Below are 23,545 nucleotides of genomic sequence, written 5' to 3'. Positions count from 1 at the left end.
AATTACAAAAAAACTGTAATCTAGCTCTTTAGAAGCTGCTATTTTTAACGATTACGGCAGTTATACTATTATTTTTTTTGTGTGTAACTTATACCAGAACGCCGCCCACATTATTGAAGTATACACCGCGATAATGGTGGCTGACGTCACTGCTGATTCCGCAATCGCACAAAGTTAAATAAGCTGCGTGACGTCATTCTATATAGGCTTTCTTTATTTGGAGAACAATTTCTAAAAAAAATAAAGTTAAAAGGCCCCAAAAATTAATTTCTGTGGAACATGAAAAAAATATTAACCGGTTTAAGTAAACTGAAAATAAGGTAGGGTCCGGTATCGTAAAAAATCGGTGTTCGAAAAACTTTAATAACCGTAGTATTGCAAAAGAAAAACTAGAGGCACAACAACCAATTAAATACAGTCACGCGCTCATCAATCAATGTTCGTGTAAATACGAAAAGGTGCGATTCGCCAGTCGAAACGGCGCCGTCACCACCAGCTTAACATTCGTCGCCCAAGCTGCTTTTCAATTCGCTGGGCCCTTGTCTTGTTGTGTCGTGTACAAATTAACTTACTTATGTGGGCTAATTGTGGATGACTTTCTTCTAAAAATCGTCTTGGTAAATTGTCGATGGTATTTTTTTTCGCTCACTTCTGGTTTCCGTTTTACTGCTTTGACAATGCGAATGTGTTTTTTGTTTTAATATTACAGCTGCTAATCACCTGCTAGGTCTAGCGTATTGAACTGGCAATACGATTGCCAACAGACAACTTTGTGTTTACCCGCCCCAAATGTGCTCTTTAATTGCTATAGTGAGTACTAAAAACGTGCTTTGTAGCTTTTCGAAGAGTTACTACGGCTTTTCAAAAAAAAATTAATCAGGACATATAGTAGGAATTTTGAAAGCCACAATGCTCCAAAAATGTAAAACAAGATTTTCAAAATACCACAAAATACAGATATCAAAAAGTCGAATCCCCAAAATTTCTACATTGGTTTCCATAAGTCCTGATCAAGTGCTTCCACCACGACTCAGTCATTCACTTTGCATCGAAACAACCAGTCGCATGTCCTGTGTGTTTACCAGTGGGCGTGCACGTGGCTTAGTATACCTGTTTGTTGTGTCACGAGGGCAACGTGCTGTCCCGTGCACAACACAACATGCCAATGTATGGGGAGAAAAGCTCTCTTGCTGCTATGTTGTTGTTGTTGTTCTATTAAACCCAAGCACTTTTGTTAGTAGATAAAAATCGCTCTTTGGATGTCAACTATATCCTTATTAACCCTTACGTGATCAGCTGTTATCTGCTGCCGAAAGGTCGGTTTAAAACTTTACACCAGAAGAGCGATTTCGATCTATTGATATGTTGCCCGGTGGAGCTGGTTCTATTTTCACTTATATAATATTTGGAGCATTATAGTTGGATGATGTAGTCAGAATTTTGAAGCCCATACAGAAGTAGGTTGCATTTTGAACGATGTTGAAAATCAGTAATATGATATTCGAAACGTTTAAAATGCTGTGAGACCCGGAAAGGCAATTATGAAAGCAATCGACTTACATAATAGACCTATGCTTTGTGTTCAAACCGTGAAGACCAGACAGATGTCATATTGTTTAGGGACTATTTAAACGTCTTTTAAATTTAACCCACTTCCATTGTGAAAATACCCGCAATCGTTTAAGGAATTTGCGCTCCTTTGACTTAATGAGCACTTAGCAATATGGCAAGTAATAATTACCCATTGTAAATCCCCATTTAACGACGCCAACCTCCTCGTTTAAACTTAAACCTCAACAGTACGTGACGATTATCTCTTTAAAAAGCGAAGTACAGTAGCTTACATGGACCCCCTGTTGAGATCAGTCGTATCACTGTTGACCTTGTGCAACCCACAGGCAGACTAAACCGAACAATTTTTTGCGGTCTCCCTTTGAAAAGCCGGCTCCTTTTTTTCACCTTTGTTTCGTAAGGGGTGCTGAAATCAGATACGACCAATTTAGAATTTCTCGGCCGATTTTAATAAAAGCTCTGAAAGGCTGTCCCCTTTTTTGCACACTGTTGCATGGCTAAGGTTAAACTGGGTTTTGATTTCGACCATTTTTGTTTTTTGTTTTTTGATGTTCCAAATAAAATCATATCTATCTATCTAATGGCTCCCTACTGGATAACCAATATATAAGGGGCTTAATTTAGCACAAAAAATAGCATAAAAAGGCTTAAAGTTTATAAGCCCCATGTTTTTTGTTTTTTTAATGACAAGCTAAGAAGTTTACAGTGCGCATCAAAACAAATAATTAGCAGAAGAGCTTATTTCAGTATAACTATATACTATGCCTGGTAACAAAAGCATATTCAGCAGTAAAAAAGAACTAAAAACTGACGATTTCAGTATAGGTTAAACAAATACAAATTTCTTTATAAAAAATCTGATCCTGGTTTTACTCGGGTGTTTAAACTTTGAGTTTTATTGTTATCTGTAAAAATGCGCCTAGCCTTGCGTCAACTTTTGGCCGAGCCACCTTAAACTCTGCGGTTCCGTTCTCATTCCGGCTTTAAAACGGCAGTCATCAGCCACGCCGGTGGTCGCGTGTTTGGGCGTGTTTAAGGCAGTTTGTTTTGTTCCTATGAACGCCGATGCTCTGGCGTTGATGTACGCGATATTCTTGGCCTTCACGCGTGCTTTCAATCGTTTATTTTGGCTCATTTCTAATCCACAGCCGCTATTGGGCGTCCCTAACTCGCTGTAGCGAACTCGCACCTGAACTGCGTACACCTGTAATTGTACAGTTATTATTTTTTGACCTAAAAATAAGAAATTTTTACCTAAAAAATTAAAATTTGACAAATTCCGACTTTCGAATTTATTTTTTGACAGAATTTTGACCTATTGGAAATACATTGATTTAAACAACATATTGTATTGTAATTTTATACATTTTAAAGGGCGTATTTTTATAGAATCCAAAACCATTGCCAGCAGGTTTTATATATTCCTTTTGAAAATGCCGGATCCCTGTTTTACTTAAGGTTTTTACCTTTGAGTTTTATTGCTTGTACACTTGTACAGTTACGTCGAGAACTTGCATTTAAAGTTTGTTTTTAGTGTATACTTGTTTTATTTCAGCTGAAAAACTGCGACAGGGAGAAATATCCTATATTAACGCAAAAAATCGGTATATTCTAATCAAGACGGATGGTCTGGCACTTTATCTCGATATTTTGTCCCTATACATTTTAACGGAAAACAAGATCTTTGAATTGCGCAATAGCCAATCGATCAAAATATCACGATGGCAGTTTAAAGTCAGCAAGCGCTGGAAAATGCCAAAGCAGCAAAAGGCGTCACTGTGGCCCGTAAAACTATATTTGAACCGGGATAGCGCCATAAAAATAGACCTAAACGTTTTGTCAGCATCTCTTTGCGTCAGCCGACAACTAAATTGCCCGATCCATCATTTGAACTTGGCGTTGCTGTTTTTTTAATGCAAGCACTTCTTTTTGTCGTTGATTGAAGGCGGCAGTGAACTAGAAATCGACCGATATAACTTTTTTCGACCGATAACCGATCTTATTGAAGTTTTTGAGAACCGATATCCGATACCGATTTTTGTATAAATATACCTGGAATATGGTGATTATTTGCATTAATTAAAAATAGAGTGCAAATAATGTCCAGTTTATCTAGCTATTTAATCATACAGCCCTTATTTTGCATAATTACCTTTGCGATATGATTAACACAGTTAAATAAAAAGGCTAGTTTGATTGGGCGCCATATAAATTACGAAATTAAAGACAAATTTGTTAAATAAAGTCCTCAAAGGGGAAAAATGTTTTTTGAAAAAACGTCGTGTAACATTTTCATAGTAAAATATCGGCTTAAATCCATTGATACCGATATATTGACAGAAGCGGAATATCGCCCTATATAATTGGTCTATCTCTGGCCCTTAGTGTTAACCGCTACTCTAGAAAAGCAAGAAACACGACTGTTCCATTTCAAGGCTTAAAGGTTTGACACTTGAGGGACCGCAGATTGCGATAATGCTCCGATAGCAGGCCTAGGAAATCCGATAGTGCATTTTTTTTTACAAATATTCAAGATAAATTACCTTAGGTTCTTAATTGAGTTTTGAAAACCAAAGCATTGGTAACATATAACACACCTTCTTATCTTGGTTAAAATACTAATAAGATGTTAGAAAATTACTAATTTTTATCCCCCTTGAGAGTGTTTACTAATAGCGTTCTCTAAAGTTCCTTATTTAGGCTTCCAGAGCCAATCTCCGTGTGTTAGTTGCCTGGGCCTGGGGATTGATGAAATGAAAGACACACACAAACATATGTGTTTAATAACAACTGTGATCTAGCCCCTCGGAAGTTGCTTTATGACCAACGATTACGGCTTCCGTATCGTTAGTACACCGACAAGCCATCGCAGACTCGCCGAATCTGTCGATCTATGATGCAAGCAGAGCAAGCCAGAAAAACAACTGGCCTGCAGTGAGGTTCGAACTCACGACCTCCTGCCTGGGGATTGTGCAACACCCCAATCTACTTCGTCGATAAAAATGTGAAAAGAATACAAATAAAAATGGAGAGAAAAAATGTCGAAAAATACGAAAAAAAATGCCGATGTTAAATTGCATGCGCGAAAAATGTCGCCCAGATGCGTTTGGCCACAGTTAATGGCAAGTGTCAGATACGCGGAACGACTGATGAGAAGCCGAAATCTCAGTGGCCCGTCGATCAACCGACCTAACTTCAAAGGCAACGCACCCACCGCAACCCAGATACTATTTCTCGGGGTGCCCGTGGGTGCGAGTCTACAAAGGGGGATAATGTTTTCACCCACATTCGGGGGCTAATTTTATCACCCACATTCGGGGGCTAATTTTATCACCCACATTCGGGGGCTAATTTTATCACCCACATTCAGGGGCTAATTTTTTTACCCACAATCGCGGGCTAATTTTTTCATCAACTTTAGGGAGCTAATTTTAACACCCACATTAGGGGACTATTTTTTTCACCCACATTTGGGGGCTAATTTTATCACCTACAACCCCCCGTTTTTTACCCACAGTCGGGGGTTACTTTTTTAGTGAGCCCTTCAGTTAAATTGTGTTCGATTTTTGACCAGTGGTGCACCAAGTCAACCGTTTTTTTCTTTTTTCGGCGTTACACTAGCGAAATCGCATCAAGGTTTTATACTTTCACACAATATTCCATGTATGCCCCCCCCCCCCCCCCCCCCCCGTCATTACAAAAGCTTGGACCACTGTATAAGCCACAGCAGGTGATCAATTTTTTTAACCGCTTTTTCGGGCCAAAGTGCACGATTAAGCCTCTAGAAAGCTCGCAATTTTCCAAAGTCGCGTCATCAAAGCGTTATAATACATAGAAAGGCGCCTCGTGACCTTAACAATCCATTAAAGCTAAGCCAGAAAACGCCCGAGCCAACATGATCGATGGGCACCTGTCACAGAAGCCAGACTCGCATTTCTGATGGCGATACCCGGCCATGATAAGTATAGTGTAGCCTTGTGTCGCCGCCTCCAAATACTTCCACGCCTACCTAAAGCGATGGCGTAATGCAACTGTTTTTTGCCTTTCGGGTCTCGGCTAATTTGATCGATGGGCGAATCAAACGACGCTGCGCTGCGACCCTTTGGCATTTTTATTGCCTTCTAACGTTTGAATTGCGCCAATATAAATGTTTTGCCCGAATGCGAATGCGTTTAGGAATAGCGTCTGTCCAAGTTGAAGTTGCGTCGACTTTTCGAATTCTTGCTCTTTACCGTCCACCAGGAACACATCCTGCGTTTTCGTTGTGAATGCTAGGGAAATTTTAGGGATGACGTCAGGTTACGTCATAAAGTGACGTCACAGAACAACCTAAAGACGCGAGGAGCGAAAAATGTTGCTTTATTTTTATAAATTGTCAAAACTTTCAATTTAAAAGGGTAAGCGCATTAAGATTCGCATAGGATTCGACCTAACGGCATTTGTAGTTTAATTTAACAATTTTACTTTATAGATTTTATAAGTTGCTGTAATTGCTGTAATTAAACAAAATGTTTCACGGAAATACCTATATGAAACATTTGGCATTGCCCGTGTTATTTGACTGTATGTCTTACTTGCTAAATATATTTCGGTACAAAAATAATACCAAGGCACTATAGTCTTTTAATTGCGGCCAGGCATTGTATCCATTGCAAATGGTTCTTCTGACACAGAAAAACAATTGTTTCCATTTAGTCCTATTAATTGTACAACGCCTGGTAGCAACAGTATATTCATTAGTGCGATCTAAATATAAACATTTCCAGTAGTTCCTTTTTGTCATACAGTGGCGGGTAGTAAAAACAAAGACCAGGGAATTGCAAAAATGGCAACCCCCGTTTGAAAAGGAAATAGCTCTCCAATTGAGCTTTTAACTCTGAGGCACGATTCGCCAAATACACGCGACCAAGTCATTGCATGTCGTCCTTATCGCAACAAAATTATCGGCGGCACAGAAAAACAACGAAGAGGAAATATGGTATAAGCATGCCGCATAAACAATACCTTTGCGTCCGTGACTTGTGGTTTCTAAAGTCCCAGTAAAGTGTCCTGCCAGTTCAGGGTCAAGCACTGTGGTAAAATCGGCATATCGCGGCTTTTAAGGCTGTTGCCCCATTGTGGGGGCCGTTGTTAGCGGATATAACTTGAAAAAAAATACCGTTGGAAATGCTTAATAGAACCGACTCGCGAGCCTGACGTGGGTTCCGCATTCTAAAGGCGGCAGAGCGGGTTTGTGGACGACTTTTAAAGAAAAAGTGTAAAAACGCGCGCTTATTTGCGTTTCAAGGGCCCAGTAATGTCGCCTTTTCAGTGATAAATGTCTGCGGCGATGTTGTTTTGTGTTTTCCTAGCCCCCTTAGATGCGGTTCGTCTGGTCTGCGACAACCGGCTATGCTTTACATTCTATTGCTGTTATAAGGGTGCCACTCCGGGCTGCATACACGTGGCGTGACCTTGACGGCAACGCCAAGGTCAAGTGGCCGTTACTCCGATTTCCTCTTTAGATAAGCGCCGAATCAAGCTCGACTTACCCGTTTATTCCCATGCGGCACACATAAGCCGATGCAAGTCTGTATATATCGCTGGGATTGGGAATATAAGCGTGTTAAATTGCGCATCGATTGACTCGTCGTTTTCTAGTGGCCGTGACTTTGTGAGTGGAGGTTATTCAGGGCATGGCGGCATTGTCTTTCGTCGGTTGGCGTCTTTCGACCATGCATTTGCCATTGCCGTGCACCGGCAAGGATATATTTTTGTTTTTACCCATTTGTGACCCACGTTTACCCATTTTTGACCCAGATTTACCCACTTGTGACACATGTTTGTACCCATTTTTTATCCAGTTTACCAATCATTGACCCAGTTTACCCTTTTTTGACCCTGTTTTCCCTGTACGACCCCAATTCATTCCTATATTTGCCCAAATTAACAACGCAAAACAAAACTTCCTTGCCAATTAACGTTTTGTCGTCGTAAATCATTCCAAATATGTATTCAGCGCCGACGTTTCGATTACCTATACGGGTAATCTTCTTCAGGGCAATAAACTTGTCAAGATACAATGCCTGGCAGCAACAGTATATTCAACCCAAACCTCGTTTTTTCCATCACCACAGGTCGGCTTTCGGCGGCTACACCCCAGGCGTAGTTCCGGGCGCCTCTCTACCGCCACACACGGCCTCAACGGCCGCCCTGAGCGCCGGAGCCGGCGTCGGCGGAACCAGCGGCGTCGTGGTTCCGGGGGCCAACAACACAACGGCCCGGTTCATGAACAAACGCCCCTCAGTGGCACGCCATTTCGACTCTTCATTGCATCATCATCACCGACGAGAATCTCGACAATTTGCTGGCAGCGGAGGCGGCTTTAAGTCGTTTAAGAACGGATTCTGGCGAAGATGCTCCTGGCGATGCGCAGCCGTCTCTTTTATCGTACTTTCGCTCCTGCTCGGAGTGGCGCTACTCGCATTTCTCCTTGGTGAGTTAGTTTTTTTGTTTTTCCTTTTTTTATTGAATTTTTTTCTCCTTAGTTGTTTTTTTGATTGATTTTGTGGTAAGTTTTTTTTCTTTTTCGGTGATTCTAATTCATCATTGGTAATTTTTAAGGTTTCTCCTCATAGTCCGGTTTTTCTTTCTGGATGAGTTTTTTTGATTTTTCTCGCGGGTTAGTTTTTAAAGCATAATTTGCTCAAACGTGCATATACACTAATGTGTATTCTGTGATCAAGCCCTTCTCGAGTAGTTCTGTCCGAAGACAACGGCCCACATTGTAATATAGTACACATAATGCTTTCGGAAAAGACTTGACCGAAATCAGTTAGCCTAATCAGGATTATAAAGCAAGCAAGGCCATCAGGCTAGAAAAACAACTTGGCTGCGGCGAGGTTCGAACTCACGACCTCCGATATCACACCGGGTTTTTATCCTGATAAGCCTAACTGATTTCGTTAACTTTCCGAAGGCATCTTGTGTCTGGAAGCAATGCAGTTCTTTCACGTTTTTACCGAACTACTGGTAAATAGAGACGTGGACTTTAACAGAGACGTTTTTCTTAAATTTAAAGCTACACAAACTACAAATAGTTAATGGATTATTTTGCGTGTCTAAAAACAACCGTCGAAATAAACATGCTAAACTTGAGTGCACAATTGACAAAAATGTAGGGCGTATAAATGACCTTGCTGATTTAAAAGCAACCGCGAAAATGGACGTCCGGCTTGTACAGCTCAACTAAGAGAAACAGAGATTTTTTTCGAAAGCCGGCCGCTGTAATTAGCCAATGTTTATTTTTCCTGCTCGAAATAGACTTACGTGAAATGCGAACTTGCGATCCAAACGGCGATAAGAATAGAAGAACGTCCAAAGTTGATTTCAAGCAAAAATCACTGAACCGCTTTAAACGAGATTTCTCCATTTGCTGCTGGTTTCTCTGCGCAACTAGAATTACGCGATGTGCGAATTAATTACCCCCGATTACATCTCGCCGCCCCCTTTTTGTTTCACCCTGGGTCTGACCCCACTCGTGACCCCTAGGGGTCCCCATGTCACCCCTGTTTGTCCGTGTGCAACGGGCCGCCCCCCTTAGTTGTTGCCAAAGTACCCCTGTGTGGGTTTAGCGAGACGGGGTGATGTTTTAGCGCCGCGCGCATTGGGGGCACGAACCCCAGACGACGGGGGTTCTTCAAACGCGGGGATTTCCCCTGTGTGTAGTGGGTGAATACAGTTGCTGGCGTGTAAGGCGGGCTGTGATAACAACTGCGCCCACGGGAATGTGCTCGTTATGGAGAGAAGCGATTTTTTGTGTCGGTTTGCTTTGATGAATTTTGGCCAATCGTGATATCTGATAGACATAATGTTTCCAGCAACATGTTAACAAGATTAAGTTTTGTTCCCAATCGTTAAGGAATCGTGCTAATCTTTTTTAAAGGAAAAAATCAGACAGTGTTAACAAACTTGATGTTAAACTAAGAAAAAGGCCAGTCAGTCGCTTACTAAAAAATTTCTGTTAAACATAAAATCAGCCGGTCTGTTATTAAGCAATATTGTTAAACTAAGAAAAATTAACCATTCCTTAAACTTATTGAATAATAATGTCAATCTACTAGAAAAGGTGGTCATTCAATTAAAAAAATGGTTATTAATTTGGGAGAAAACAATCCCATATTAACTTAGAAAACGGCCATTTCTTAATTAAAAACTGAATGCGTCAAAAAATGGTTCTATAATATGTCGTCATAAAATCTCCAGCGCACTTATTGAGCATTATGGTTGTTTAATTATCGCCTCTTGTACTTTAAAGGCCTGTTCAACTCTTCTACAACCGTGATTGAAGTTGATGACCCGCTACTGTGTGGTTCAACCGGCGGCGGAGTTCCTTCACACACCACGGTCACGAAACAAGGAGGTAAAGACGGTTTTTGGACGCCATTTTTTGTCCGCGAAGTTGTACTGGTAAAGCGTTTGTCTTGTTAGCATAAATCAACGAAGGGTTGAATTAATTTTAATGGAAAATTTTCGCAAAACCTTCTGGTGTATTTAAAAACCGCAATATTTGTTGATTTACTAAAGCACTTGGGTCAGATTAGTGTTTTGCGTACTTGGTCAAATTGGCGAAAATCCCACTTAAACTAACTTACGACTGGTTAGGGCAACTCTGTGTGCATTAGCAGTCATTTACAATAACTCTTAAAATTATGACTAGTATTTGTAGTTAGACATGAAATAAATTTCAAGGTTCTTAGAGAAGTATAGGTAGCATTTTCGGAACGTTTCGAATAACTCTTCAAACTATGGCTGGGGATTGTAGTAAGACGTAGAACGAATTTTGAAGCACATACAGAAGTCGGTAGCACATACCGATAAAGTTGTAATAAAGTCTGTGTTTGTTAAAGGGTTTTAAACATTCTTTCTTATTCACGTTATTCACGTTTTTGTATCTACAAAGTGCAACTCGAAAGCAAACACTTCATCCTGTTATTTTCCCGAATCTCTAGGTCCCATCCAAGTCCTCCAGTTTCGGAGGACCTCTCCCTTCGAGGTGGCTCCCGGAGCGTTCAGATGGATGCAGATTTACGTAGAGGAGCCTTCGCACATCAAGTTCAACTGCTCGCTCAGTCCCAAAGCACAGGTGGCCGTTTATGGAAGAAAGGGACTAAGGCCTTCTCATACAAAGGTGGGCGAGTTGAACAACACTGCAATTTGTTTTAGCATTATGGCTGGATGTTGTAGTTAGGCATAGGGTGAATATCAAAGAAAAAAGGGTTGTTTGCAGTACGTTAACGATATTCTATCCATTTTTGTATTTGCCAAGATAATCATTTAACGTCAAATTATATATTTTGCAACAATTTAGATTTATTCTATTTTCGTCGACTCTAATGTAAATTTGGAGCACAATAATTGCTAAAAATATCAATGAATTTCTCAGTCTAAGAAAAACCTTTGTGCTCCAAAACGATTTTGGCAGTAACGGTTTCGTTTTCATTCTTTTTTACATTATTTTATTCTTTTTTTTTACTTTGTTCTACCTTAGCCATAGTTGACCTATAGTTTCTTAACATTCGCTTGCAGTTTCTTGTTAGTGAAAACCTATTTTTTTCTTACATTAGCCAGAAAATGGAAGCAAGACTTGTTTTGATTTGCTCGATTATTTTCACTGTCAAAAAATAGCAGGTTGTTCGCGTTTTTGACTTAAGAATAATGTCCTATTGTTCGCTGTTCCACGGTGAAGCCAAGTTTAAGCGTAGGACCGACCTCACTATTGAACGCTCCAACTACAGCGCACTTGAAAACGTCCAGCGCACACCCCATGATTAACTTAACGCCGTTGCGCCCAATCGCTAACACAGCCCTTCGTTTAAAACCCTTTACCTCGCCCTATACAAAACCCATTGAAAAAAAACAGGCCACTTAAACATTAACCTTACATTCCGCTATTGCACTTGTCGTACATAAATTTTAACCACGTTTAAGTTCAGTGGTATTGGTTGTGGGTAAGTCTTGGGGCTTTGTGGCCCCCTTGGGGTCCAACGGCGCCCCTGGGTTCCGGGGCTTTTCTGGCCAGCTTTATCCTGTCAGCTGTTGGCCTACGTCAGAACACAATTGAACCCGAACCGGTGCGGTTAATGATAAGTGTTTCTTGACTTTATGCTTAGGTTTCGTGAAATTTTCAAACAAGATTTTTTTGTTCAGTAAGTCTGTTAATTGTTTTGGGCGATGGCTTTTATTTTTTTCGTTTTTTTTATGATTTTCAAGCCAAACTTTTTTCTCTAAAATGGAAATTTTTGCAAATTCTAAAAACGCAAGGAATTGCAAATTCTAAAAACACTGTTACTATTGTTTCTTTTGTTTCAATAGAGTAAGAAATTTTCTCGATAAAAAAATGTGTTTAATGGCGTTTTGTAGGCTATGGAGTGCATGAATAACTCTGGTAATACAGGTTTCCCGTGTTTCGCCTAATATTAAACCCAATAAGCCAAATGGAACGCGTTGTAAGCCTATACACCTTTTGCATTTTTTCGCAGCAGCGTCAGCACTTAACGTCCAACACAAAACGATGTAATTCGAAATCAGATAACGCAAAAACGCACGCCAGTCGTTCCTGTGATATTCGATCTCGAGTTTAGATTGAATACCACCGCTTTGAGCATGAAATGCGATTCGTACCAAGGGGCATCTTATGACGTTGTGCCTATTACGGCTATCGAATATCGCCCGAAATATTCCTCAAGTATTTCACGAAAGGCGTCTTTAGAGCGGAATGCAATATCTATTGCGCTGCTGAAATTTCACCTGTTTTTGTTCTTAGCACCTTTCAAGACGGCGCGCCGCACATTTTAACGCCTCGCAGATTTTAACGCGGGAACCAAATCGCAGCTTTCGCAGTTGGAGTACGACTTCGTGAAAAAAGGCGACTCCTGATGTTTTGTTTTGACCTGTTTATGTGCAACCCGACCCGTAATCTCGAAAGGCAAACAGATTAAAAAGCGGCGCACGCAAGGAAGTTAATCCACTTTCCTGCGGAAAATGAGTCGTAAAAAAATTCCGGTCTTCTTGCCCTCAATTACCCCCCGTTATTTGTGTAATGCTCTACTCTAGTTAGTGCAACCGAGGATCAAATTTTATTTTTTTTTACCGTGAAAAGACTAGCATGTAGTTTGTTTTCTTTGTCGGAAGAAGCAGATATATGTCTTTCATACGACGCTGTACGCTTTTAGGATGCCCGAAATAAAACGAATGCTGCGCAAAGAATAAACTTAGAAAAACGAGAAACAGCACGAAAACACAAGTGCGTTAAAATATTGTTTCTTAAGTGGAAGACAATTTGTAAGAATGATTCACCAATTCAAAACACTGAAGTCTGTCACGTTTAAGCCTTGCCTTGTCTTTTAATAGCAAATTTTCAGCGAGCCCTCACAGGTCGTAAATCCTTTTAGTCTATCCAAATCCCGCCTAGGACGTTCGCTCAAAACTTCACGAGGTCCCTAGAAAGTTAACGACAACTTAAGGACAGCTTAACGGCTGTTTTTACGTTTTTACCGAATTTTCTTTTAGTTTTAGGGCTTTAAGAAACGTTAAATTAGCTCGAAATTATGGTGGAAAAACAAGTCGTCATTTATAAGGGACTCAAACTGTCGAAAAAAACAACAGAAAACCCTTCTAAAAAAACGTGCTAATTTCCCCCTTCTGAGGTGCCAACTCTATAAAACTTAAAAAAACGTAAATTCTAAAGAATTTGGGCAGACCAAAAGAAAACAGAAAAATCCTTTTGAGGAAAAGTGCTAATTTCACACTGATCAACCTAAATAAAAGAAAAAAACTATAAAATGGGTCAACAACGTACAAAGTGACGGTTATTTTATTAGGCATCAGAATGTCTCCAGGATTTGGGAAGACGAAAAAACTAAAACAACAACAGAACAATCATTCTAGGAAAGTGCTAATTCTAAACTTAAAAAGCAAACTAAAAATGGGACAAAACAAAAAATATTCTAGCTATATTAGTATTCGGCCAGGCAAAAAATAGGAAAGTGCTTGTCTAAGCTGACCGCAAAAGACTAATCGGCCATTCCGTTATGTCGTGTCCATATAGGGAAAGCATAGTGGCCACCCGGCCTCTGGTCTTGGAAACTTTGATCCGGGCACGTTTCGGATTTCGCGGCTCGCCGAATCGTCAATCCCCGAACCGTGTTTGCAAGCGGGACGCGAGGAGATTAAGGCCACAGGCGCATTGTAAGTGCCTCGGCCTCTGCGCTGGACAAATGACCGCCGCAATATGACCGCACCTGGGCCTCTATCTCTTTCTCTTTTTTTTTTCGTTCTCTTTTTATCTCTTTTTAAAAAAATTCTCTCTTATGTAAACCAACGCTTCGCTTTTTGTCATGTTTTTTTTATGTAGGGAATTCCGATATTTGGTGTTTTATTTCGAGTTCCGACATTTTTGGCGAAAAACGCGTCCGTTTGATCCGATGCCAAATGACGTCATTATCAACAAGTAGATCCACATCTAACTTCTCTTGTTTCACATGATTTTTGCAACATTCTGCAAATAGTTGACGACAAGTTTAGTCTATTTTGGGAGAATTTTATTCTTATGTCGAGAAATTCGGCAGAAAGTGGAGCAAGAGAGAAAAACGATGCCAAATGACGGCCATAATCCTTCCATACAGACTCCAGGATAAGAAATAAAAATGCGAGCCAGCACTGGGTCGGATCAAGGAATTCACTTTAGGGGGGTATTTTTAGTTCTTACGAAACTTGCAAACCAGGTTTACTGCGGTTTCCGTTTTCGATAAATGTGAAAGTGGTGACTAGGGATGTCCGATAATATCGGATCTGGGCCGATACCAGACGCCAACTTGTAGTATCGGTACCTCGTCCGATACTAAGTGGTATCGGTACTGTCCCAAAACAATTTAGATTAACTCTTTATTTATTTTAAACTTTTTGAGTTATTCGAAACGTTCAAAATGCCACCTACTTCTGTATGGGCTTTGATATTCTTGTTACGTCTTACTACAACCTCCAACCATTATGCCCCAAAATTCAGATTAAGGTTTTGCTAGCGTTCGGCGTTAAACTGGGAAGTATGGGGATTAGGCAGGAACCGGCGCGATTCAGCCTCGACTGTATCAGTCGTGACCACAAAGCATTCTTTTCAGTCTTTTTCCGCGAGAGAGTAATCCCAATGTTTATGCGAAGATGGAAGTGTTGAAGTAATCCGGCTAGAGCTTAACCTTGTCGCGTTACGAAATGCTCCAACGCTGTCTTTTGTTTTCCTATATTTTCCGATAAAAAAACTGAATCTGTATCGATGCTATTCAGCAAAGTAAAATGATGTTCCGAAATGCGACAGCTTGCATATTGTTAAAATATTATTTCTTCGCAGCTCATTGGTCGGAGGTTTTAGTTAGACGTAGTAAGAACATCTAAGCTCATATAGAAGTTTGTATAGTTTTTCACGTTTCGAATAACATCTTTTAATTCATTTTCAGCGTCATGTTTCAACTTTTCGTATTTCATTTTCAACATCAACATATTGTTGAAAATGAATAAACGAGATACTCGAAACGTTCAAAATGCTGCATAACTTCTATATGGGCTTTGCTATTATTATTACTGTTTTTTCGTTGATTATCTCTATCCCAAGAAATTCACTTAATAAAAATTAAATGTCGGTAGGAATTTGTTCAAATTGTTATGGGCAAACAATTACTTGTATGCACATCAAGTAAAAAAAGCAAATTTAGAACTGGAACCTGAACCTGAAAATGAGTTTACTTTGATGTCCCCGAAATCGCTTTTGCTTGATGCGTAAATGTAAAGGTTAACCTTTGAAACGGATTTTCGCGCCGTAAAAATCTAAACAAACTGATTTCCCGTTAATCTTACATGTCTTTTCTGGGATTAGGTTTAGAGCTCCGTTACTCTGCGATCAACGGCGGTGGGTTGCATTTAAGTAAGCGTTAACGAAAAAAGATCTAAACTTGGTCTAGATTTAACATTAACTTGTTAAGCTGTTGTACGTAGAATGGTTTCGCAACACAATACAACATGTTTGGCTGTATCTATTTTTGATGCACCCAAGGTTCTTTACGAATACAAAGTACTTCATATAACTGTTTCTTTGCAACGCTGATTTAAGTTTATTTATAGTGTATCAACTTTAGAACAATAAAACACAAAAAAACACAAAAATAGCACGTGGTCAGCGAAAATACCTTACGGTACATACAATAATATTGTGTTTTTTGTGCTTGACCCCCTCTGGAAAACCTAACCTTTATATCAAAAACCGCAGCTTTTTTACCTGCTATTCATTTTCAACAAAACGTCGTTTTTTGTTTTCAAAAGACATAACCGCTTCCTCTTTTCACTTCCAGTTCAACTTCTTCGAGAGGATCGACGCCGACTCCCTTCCATCCACCAGAGCGCTGACGACCTCCTTTGCCACCTTTGCGATGGAGTCCTCTGCTCGCAAGAGGAGGAGCGTGTCCTCTTCATCCTCTTCCGAGGAGCGAAGGGTCAACACCGGTTTCATGGAGTACATGGAACCGGGGACTTGGCACCTTGCCGTGTTTAACGACGGGACCAACGAAGAGCTCTTTGAAATCCAACCCTCTATTTCAGGTCAGCTTCGTTACGGTCACGAATACTACCAATTAGTATCGGCATCCGATTTGTCGGATATCTTTATACCCTATCATGAAATTTCCGTAAAAAGGAAGCTATAGGGACTCCAGGCATTGTCACACTACGTGGAAATACAAAAGTCGCAAAGAGCTAGCCAACATTTCGCCTCTATACAACTCTCAGGTGTATTCGATTCTCAACCAATCACCATTTTTTTCATAGAAAAATATTCGACACTTTTGTATTCACCAATATTATTCGTGAAACGTTTCATAACTTATCAAGATCAATAAAATAAGGAAATATTTTTATAACACCCTTAACTATCCATCAATAACTGTGTGTTTGTTGCAGGCGGACTGTCCAAGTGCCCGCATAATTGCAAAGGAAAGGGAGATTGCATCGACGGAAGATGTCACTGCTTTGCGGGGTTTCAGGGCAGCGACTGCTCGCAAGGTAATTTGTATTGTTCTATTTTTTTTTGTCAATACTCTTGAATGAAATGCAGTATACGTAAGGGTTTTCGTTTTTTAAAACGGCAATTTGTAATAACAAATGACAAGCTTTCGCACAACCGTCCTTCTTTAGGTTAAAGTAGAAATGAAAACAATTTTCAAAACTAAAAAAAATTCATCAGGTCAACGTTAAAAGAAAGAGCATTTCAACTTTGACCTGATAAGCACGGTTGCGCGAAAGCTTGTAGAGAATTCAATAGGATGTTTTCTATATAGTACCATCTAATTACTTCAATATAAAAAGTACTCTTTAAGAAGATAAAGTACCATTAAAAGGAGTCAAAAATGTTCTACTTCTGTGGTTCTTTCACTATTGAATTAAATTTAAAAGTCGCTAATACTATGCTTTCAATATGAAAAAAAGGACTCTTAAATAGAGATTTAACAACAGAACCGTTTTTTTGTCTCACCAGTCTCCTGTTCTATCCACTGCCGTGGTAACGGCGTGTACGCGCACGGGAAGTGCGTGTGCTTCTCCGGCTGGAAGGGGGTAGACTGTGGAACCCAGTCGGACCAGTGCATCGAGCCCGACTGCGCCGGACACGGAACCTGCGGCGCCGACGGCGAGTGCGTCTGCCAGGAAGGATTCAAGGGAATTTCGTGCGAAGAAAGTGAGTGATGTGACGTGTTGTTTTGTTTTGTTTTGTTTTGTTTTGTTTGGAACACTCATTAAGGCCTAAAGGGCAACAATATCGTGGTAATAATACGATCTTATTTCAAAGTTTGTTTTATTATGATTTTAATCTTATTCTTGGAGTATATGAAAGAATCTTGTGCGAAGAAGTGGTTTATAATAAGGTTTTACTAGAGTATCAGTTTCAACAATCAAATGAAAACTGTTGTATATTCTTGATTCAAACATTTATAAATCTAATGTGAAAAGCTCACCGTAATAGAGCAGAAAAAAACGTTTACCTGCATTCTTTAGCGCAAACAGCTAAATCTTACCTCCCAAGAAAACTGCAATTTTCACAAACATTGCTCAATCTGACTTGACTTTTTTTTCAGTTGACTGCCTGGAGCCGACTTGTTCCGGCCATGGTCTGTGTCTTGCTGGAGTGTGTCGCTGCGACCGCGGTTGGGTCGGAGTGACCTGTAAGGAACCTGACACCAGCTGTCCAGCTGACTGCAGTGGACGCGGCATCTTCGACAAAGTGTCGTCCAAGTGCGTCTGCTACCCCGGCTGGGGCGGTAGCGACTGTAGAACCGGTAAGTGTGGTGCTCTCGTTGAGCACAATACACGGGTTTATATAAACTGTTGCTACCAGGCATAGTAATGCAAATTAAAAAACAGCTCCTCTGGTAATTGTAATTTTTTACCAACGTTCCGGTAACCTATGCTAGTCGCCTTCGTCAGGGTGAATGATTACCGGAGGAGCTGTTTTTTTATTTGTACTACACGGGTTTACTTAGTAATTGTAATAAAATAATAAAGCACTAATATTGGAAAAAAATCGATTTTTCGTTGTTTACTAAACGTTTCGAAAATACGAACGTTCACAAACGTTTCTTGAATTTTTACACTGAAGATTGCATGATGTATTACCAAAACGTTTGAAAACAACGGAATGCTGATTTTTTTTAAATATTATGGCATTATTATTATTTTATTGAAAATGCTCATCTTGTTTTGCTTTTTTGTTTATTTTTATTAAAAAAGTTACCCCTGTTTTGAATGTGCACTTTCGCGTGGACTTAAATGAATTTGTAGTGTCAATTGGTGACCCCGGCTGCAATTCAATTAATGACATTAAAGTCCTCGACCGTATAGACTTTTCCAATTTTTTCCCAATTTCCCGTTTTGTAATTTGTTAGCAATAGGTAAACTAGAGTTAGACAAGTTAGTAACTTTAAAAACTTGGTGGTTTTATCACCGCTTTCACACAATCCTTGATTGCTCAGTAGATATAACCGTTTGCTATTTGGGTGGTAGTAATACTTAACTTACATTGTGTTTGCATAACGTATTGCTCACAGGCAAAACATAGAAAAAGTACAAAGATAAACAAACAGTCGTGTTACCATAGGTAGCTTTCACACACTGCATGTTTAGTTGATTTTTTGTCACCCTTAAAACTTACCATTTGACGTATTTGTTGTCTGACACGAATACGCGTCATGCGTTTTGTTTAATTTGCGACAAATGTCGTTTGAATGTTTTTTGTGTTTTTGTTTGTTTTTTGTGCATGATTTTGATGATAAGTTGTTAATGTTTTTTTTAATTTTAAGCAATTGGATTTGTTTTATATTATAGGTTTTCTATTAAAAAAAACTTAATATATGTTTTACAGCCCATTTAAAAGCGAAAATACCTAACTTTTTACATAGCAACATTTTAGATATTTTTTTTTTATATTTTGACCTTGGCATGTAACAGTCATTTCTCTGAGTGAGGTCATTTAGAAATGAATGAATCAAAATTCGTTTGTTGTGTGTTTGTTTAATAGAAAACAACTAGTGTTTTTGCATATTTATTTGCCTTGGTTTTGACGTAGTATTAACCTTTTTTTATTTTTCTCTCTTTTTTGTTTTTTCCTTCTTCCTTTCCCATCCTCTCTCTTCCTAATTTTGCTTGCCGTGCCATCCTAACAAAACCACCACCGAAAAATCGTAATCCCGAACCATTTTGTACAACACGGTCATTATTCATTTGCACGACGACATAAAAAATACGCCAAACGAACTCAAAAACCGACTGTTTGATATGCGATGATATTGTAAATGTTTTCAAAATCGAAATAATCGCCATTAATCGTGCATGGTTTGTGCATTGGAACATCAAATTTGCCCACCCCTTTTGTCAATTTATACTACCGATCACAACTTTAAAACAACCGTAAAACCTGAATTATAAAATTTACAAATACATAAATAACCTACTAAATAAACCACAAAATACCAAAAAAACACAATCCTAATACTCCGACAATTATACAAACTCTCGTCTCCTAAAACTTCCCACACCACGACACAAACCACAAAAAACACTAAAAATTGCCACCATGCACCATTTAACAACCACCAACACTGTAATTCACCATAATGCTACCTCGGATAAACCACAAAAATGTAACAATATTGCTACAAACTATTTCGCAAAACATTGACAATCCTGCCATAAAAATACACAAATACATTACCAAAAAATACCAAATCATTACCAACAAAATTACCAAAAATATACCAAAAAAAAAACGCCAAAAAACACCAAAATAATACCAAAAATACCAAAAAAATTACCAAAAAATACCTAAAAATACAAAAAAAAAACATAAAAACAAACACCGCCAAGTAGACCTTAAGTTGGGCTCCACCAATCTCAACCACCCTTCCCGTGCTGCCGCAGCGGTCTGTAGGCCGGCCTGTCACTCGGAACACGGAACGTGCGTAGACGGAACTTGTCGCTGCGAAGACGGTTGGACGGGCGACGCTTGCGATGTCAAACAGTGCCCGGCGAAGTGCGCAGAACACGGAGCGTGCGTAAACGGACTCTGCGTATGCGATTTGGGCTGGAACGGACTTACCTGCTCATTTGGTGAGGGTTGATGGTTTCTCTTGTTTGTGTACTATATTTTTGTTGTTTTTTTAGTTGGATTTAGTGACCGCTAAAAAATTTCCAACTTATAGTTCTCTGCTATAGTGTCAAAAGTATATTTACAAAATGTAAAACCAAAACATGACAAAAATACGGTTTATTCCAGTAATTATGTATTTGCTGCGGCACAAATACTTTTGGTGAGGCTTGATGGAACAGAATATTGTGCTATCTAATCTATTGTTTTATGTGTGTTTTTTGTTTGTATAACTATGCCTTAAAAAGTCGAACTGCTAGTTCTCTGCTGTAGTTACAAAAGATAGCTTTATTTTACGAAAAGTTTGGAAATTCATGGGAAATTTTAATTTTTTTTCATATGTGAAATTTTAATTTTTTTTAAACAATATGCAGTAGAAATTTGCCTAATGAAATTGTTTCTCCCTTTGGAGTATCTTGTTTTGATTTAGTTGTAAAATACATGCGCAACCGAAACGTCTAAAAACATCTATATAATTGACATCTTCATTTTCCTTTTTCAGCCGGATGCGAGAAAGACTGCTCCGGCAACGGGAACTGCATCCGGGATTCGGAGGGCGATTACTATTGCTCTTGCTCCAACGGATGGAAAGGACCAAAGTGCGATGTTGAAGTCGAACTTCAGTGCACAGATGGAAGAGACAATGATCATGGTGGGCATTATGGAGTGTGACTTTATTTTAGTGTTGCCGAATAATTTTCGGTAAAGTTGATTTAATGTTTCTAAAAAAATTGATGAGTATCAATTTATTTTTTCCGAATAATTTTGGGAATTCATTGTTTCGAAATAATTTTGTGTAATAAGAAATTATTGTTTCCAAATAGTTCGTGATCCATCCTTCCTTTGTGCAGCTAACTGGACTTACCCAACAAATTATTTATTGTTTTCCAAATAAGTGTTATTTTAATGTACATTTAGTGTTGCCGAATAATATATTTTTTGGTTTTACAAATAGTTTATGCGCAATGTCGATTTAGGGTCCCAGTAAGTTTTTAGTCACATCATTTCGGGTTTTTGAATTTTCTTCCACAGTTTTTTTTTTTTTTCCAAATATTAAAGAAATTGGTTTATTAAAACGATTTCAAGAAGGAAATCCTATTGCAATACTACATGATCTAATTATTCCTCCTGCGCAGACACGCTTGCCGACTGCCAGGATCCGGACTGCTGTTCTCACCGATCTTGCAGCCGGAGCGCTCAATGTCGTGGATCCCTGGATCCCATCCACGAGATCTCACGCATCTACGGGAGGAGTCCTCTCACCGACACCTCTTCCTTCTTCGATCGAGTCCGCTTCCTCGTACATAGCAACGGTATCCAGGAGGGGGCGCAGAGCTCGCAAATCGACGCCAGGTAAAAAGTCCGAATCTGACTTTGTTACGGTCGAAAAATTGAACAAAAATTTTTTTTTTACCAATTTTTTAACACTTAATTTTATCACCAACTTAAAAAATCGAAAAATACCCTTAATTTTGGTAAAAAAGTTTAGGTAAATTCGCTTTGCTTTTATATTTACCTAAAAAACAAAATAACTTTTAAAAATATTTTTTTGTAAAATTAAAACCAAAAACTATGTAATTTTTAAAATGCTCTAGTACTTCTTTTAAAAATTAAAAAAACAACGATTCAACTACCTGTAAAATTTGGTTCATTGATTGAATTTCATTACAACAACAAAGTGGACTGCTTTGAATCATTTAAAGTTAAAATTAAAGCCGCCTTGATTTCGCCAGACGTGGAAATACCTCTATCTGGTCTGCATAGAAATAAAAGAGGTTATAGCGCTTTTAAAATGTCATAAGTTTTGTGATATTCTAATCTAAAAATTTCCAAATATGCTGAAAGACTTGCGAGCATATAAATTATTTAAGTTATTTGGCTGATTTTCAATTTGAGCTTGTAGTTTTTTTAAATACACTGTAAAAAAACGCTTTATCCCCAAACTACAATGAAAAGAGGATTTGCTTAAAATGAAATTTTCTCTTTGGCGGCTTTAATAAATCCGCGCGATCTTCAAATTTGCCAGTAAAAAACCACTGAACCAGTAAAGTATCAAAGATATACGTTCATCACGCGACTTATTAGCTTTCCTATTTCGTAGCCAACTTAAGCCTTGAGCAGACCCTCCCCAAATGCCGCTTCAAGCGCTTCTTTTTTCCCCGCAGACGCGCCAGCGTGATTCGGGGACGTGTTCTTACAGCGGACGGCTCTCCCCTTATCGGCGCCAAAGTAGCCATTATGCTCCGACCGGAATTCGGTAGCACCAAGACCAGGGCCGACGGATGGTGAGTTGATAATGACTTGAATTAAGTGCACTTAAATCACTGTTTTAAATGACTTGACTTGACTTAAGTCGTTTTGGTAAAATGTCTTGAGTTGAAACGACTGAAGTCGTTTGGACAAAGACTTGACTTAGACTTTAACAATCAGATTGCTTCATGTTGTGTTTTTTTGTTATTTTTTAGTTGAAATATTTCTTATAATCGAACAAGTTTACCTATTTTAATGGTCTATCGTTTTATTATTATATTAGTGGTTTACCTTGGAGATGACTTACTGTAATAATGACTTGACTTGGACTGGGGATTGACTTTTTTCTATTTTTTTGAAAAAAAATTGACTTTAGGTATATCGCAAATAATTTGACTAAAGGTATTTTAAAACGACTTCTTTACAACACTTTCACATAGATATAGAGCGATGCTGTTAGAAAAATGTTTTTTTTTTCGTTTTGTTACAGTTGTGCAGGGGTCGCCTAACTGACAATGACTTGTTTACAACCCAGACACAGCAAAATTTATGCCCTTTTGTATCTTTCCAGGTTCGACATCCTTGTAAACGGCGGCGGGTCATTCGAACTCTCTTTCCAGCGAACCTCATTCGTCCCCGCCACAGTATCCGTGTTCGCCCCCTGGAATGATTACGTCATAGCCCCCACCGTGAGCATGCGGACTCCCAGCCAACCCAAGGACCCAGGGTACCTGGCAACGAGTCAATGCGACTCCAGCAGACTAGCCCCACCCTCTGCTACGGTGCTTGTGAGCACTGTGCGAGCTTACACAGCTGCTGAATGCTCAGAACGTGGATCCGTGATCCCTGAAACGCAGGTGATTATTTCTGAGCAGTTTTGCGTTGTTGTTTTTTGTTCAGAATAGCTTTTTGTGAATGGAATTTATTCAAAACGTAGAATTAAAAACGTTCACAAAATGCTACCTACTTCTGTATGATGTTTGATATTCATTATACGTCTAACTACAA

General features: G+C 39.1%; 1 protein-coding gene across 1 annotated transcript in view; it reads left to right on the top strand.

Moving 5' to 3' along the window:
- The window catches only part of LOC146136931 (teneurin-3-like), a 135,569-nt gene that overhangs the window by 95,080 nt on the left and 16,944 nt on the right, over positions 1-23,545 (top strand). The window contains exons 9-20 of the mRNA XM_083396289.1: positions 7,689-8,047; positions 9,869-9,973; positions 10,563-10,741; positions 15,951-16,197; positions 16,555-16,656; positions 17,129-17,326; positions 17,724-17,924; positions 20,011-20,250; positions 20,790-20,939; positions 21,424-21,640; positions 22,453-22,572; positions 23,109-23,394. Of these exons, the coding sequence (XP_083252415.1) occupies positions 7,689-8,047; positions 9,869-9,973; positions 10,563-10,741; positions 15,951-16,197; positions 16,555-16,656; positions 17,129-17,326; positions 17,724-17,924; positions 20,011-20,250; positions 20,790-20,939; positions 21,424-21,640; positions 22,453-22,572; positions 23,109-23,394 (2,404 nt within the window). The remainder of the gene's footprint in view (positions 1-7,688; positions 8,048-9,868; positions 9,974-10,562; positions 10,742-15,950; positions 16,198-16,554; positions 16,657-17,128; positions 17,327-17,723; positions 17,925-20,010; positions 20,251-20,789; positions 20,940-21,423; positions 21,641-22,452; positions 22,573-23,108; positions 23,395-23,545) is intronic.

The sequence above is a fragment of the Ascidiella aspersa genome, chromosome 8, assembly GCF_963924565.1.
Source record: "Ascidiella aspersa chromosome 8, kaAscAspe10.2, whole genome shotgun sequence".
Lineage (NCBI taxonomy): Eukaryota > Metazoa > Chordata > Ascidiacea > Phlebobranchia > Ascidiidae > Ascidiella > Ascidiella aspersa.
The sequence above is the reverse complement of the archived record's forward strand: the minus strand, read 5'-3'. Positions and strand labels throughout refer to the sequence as shown.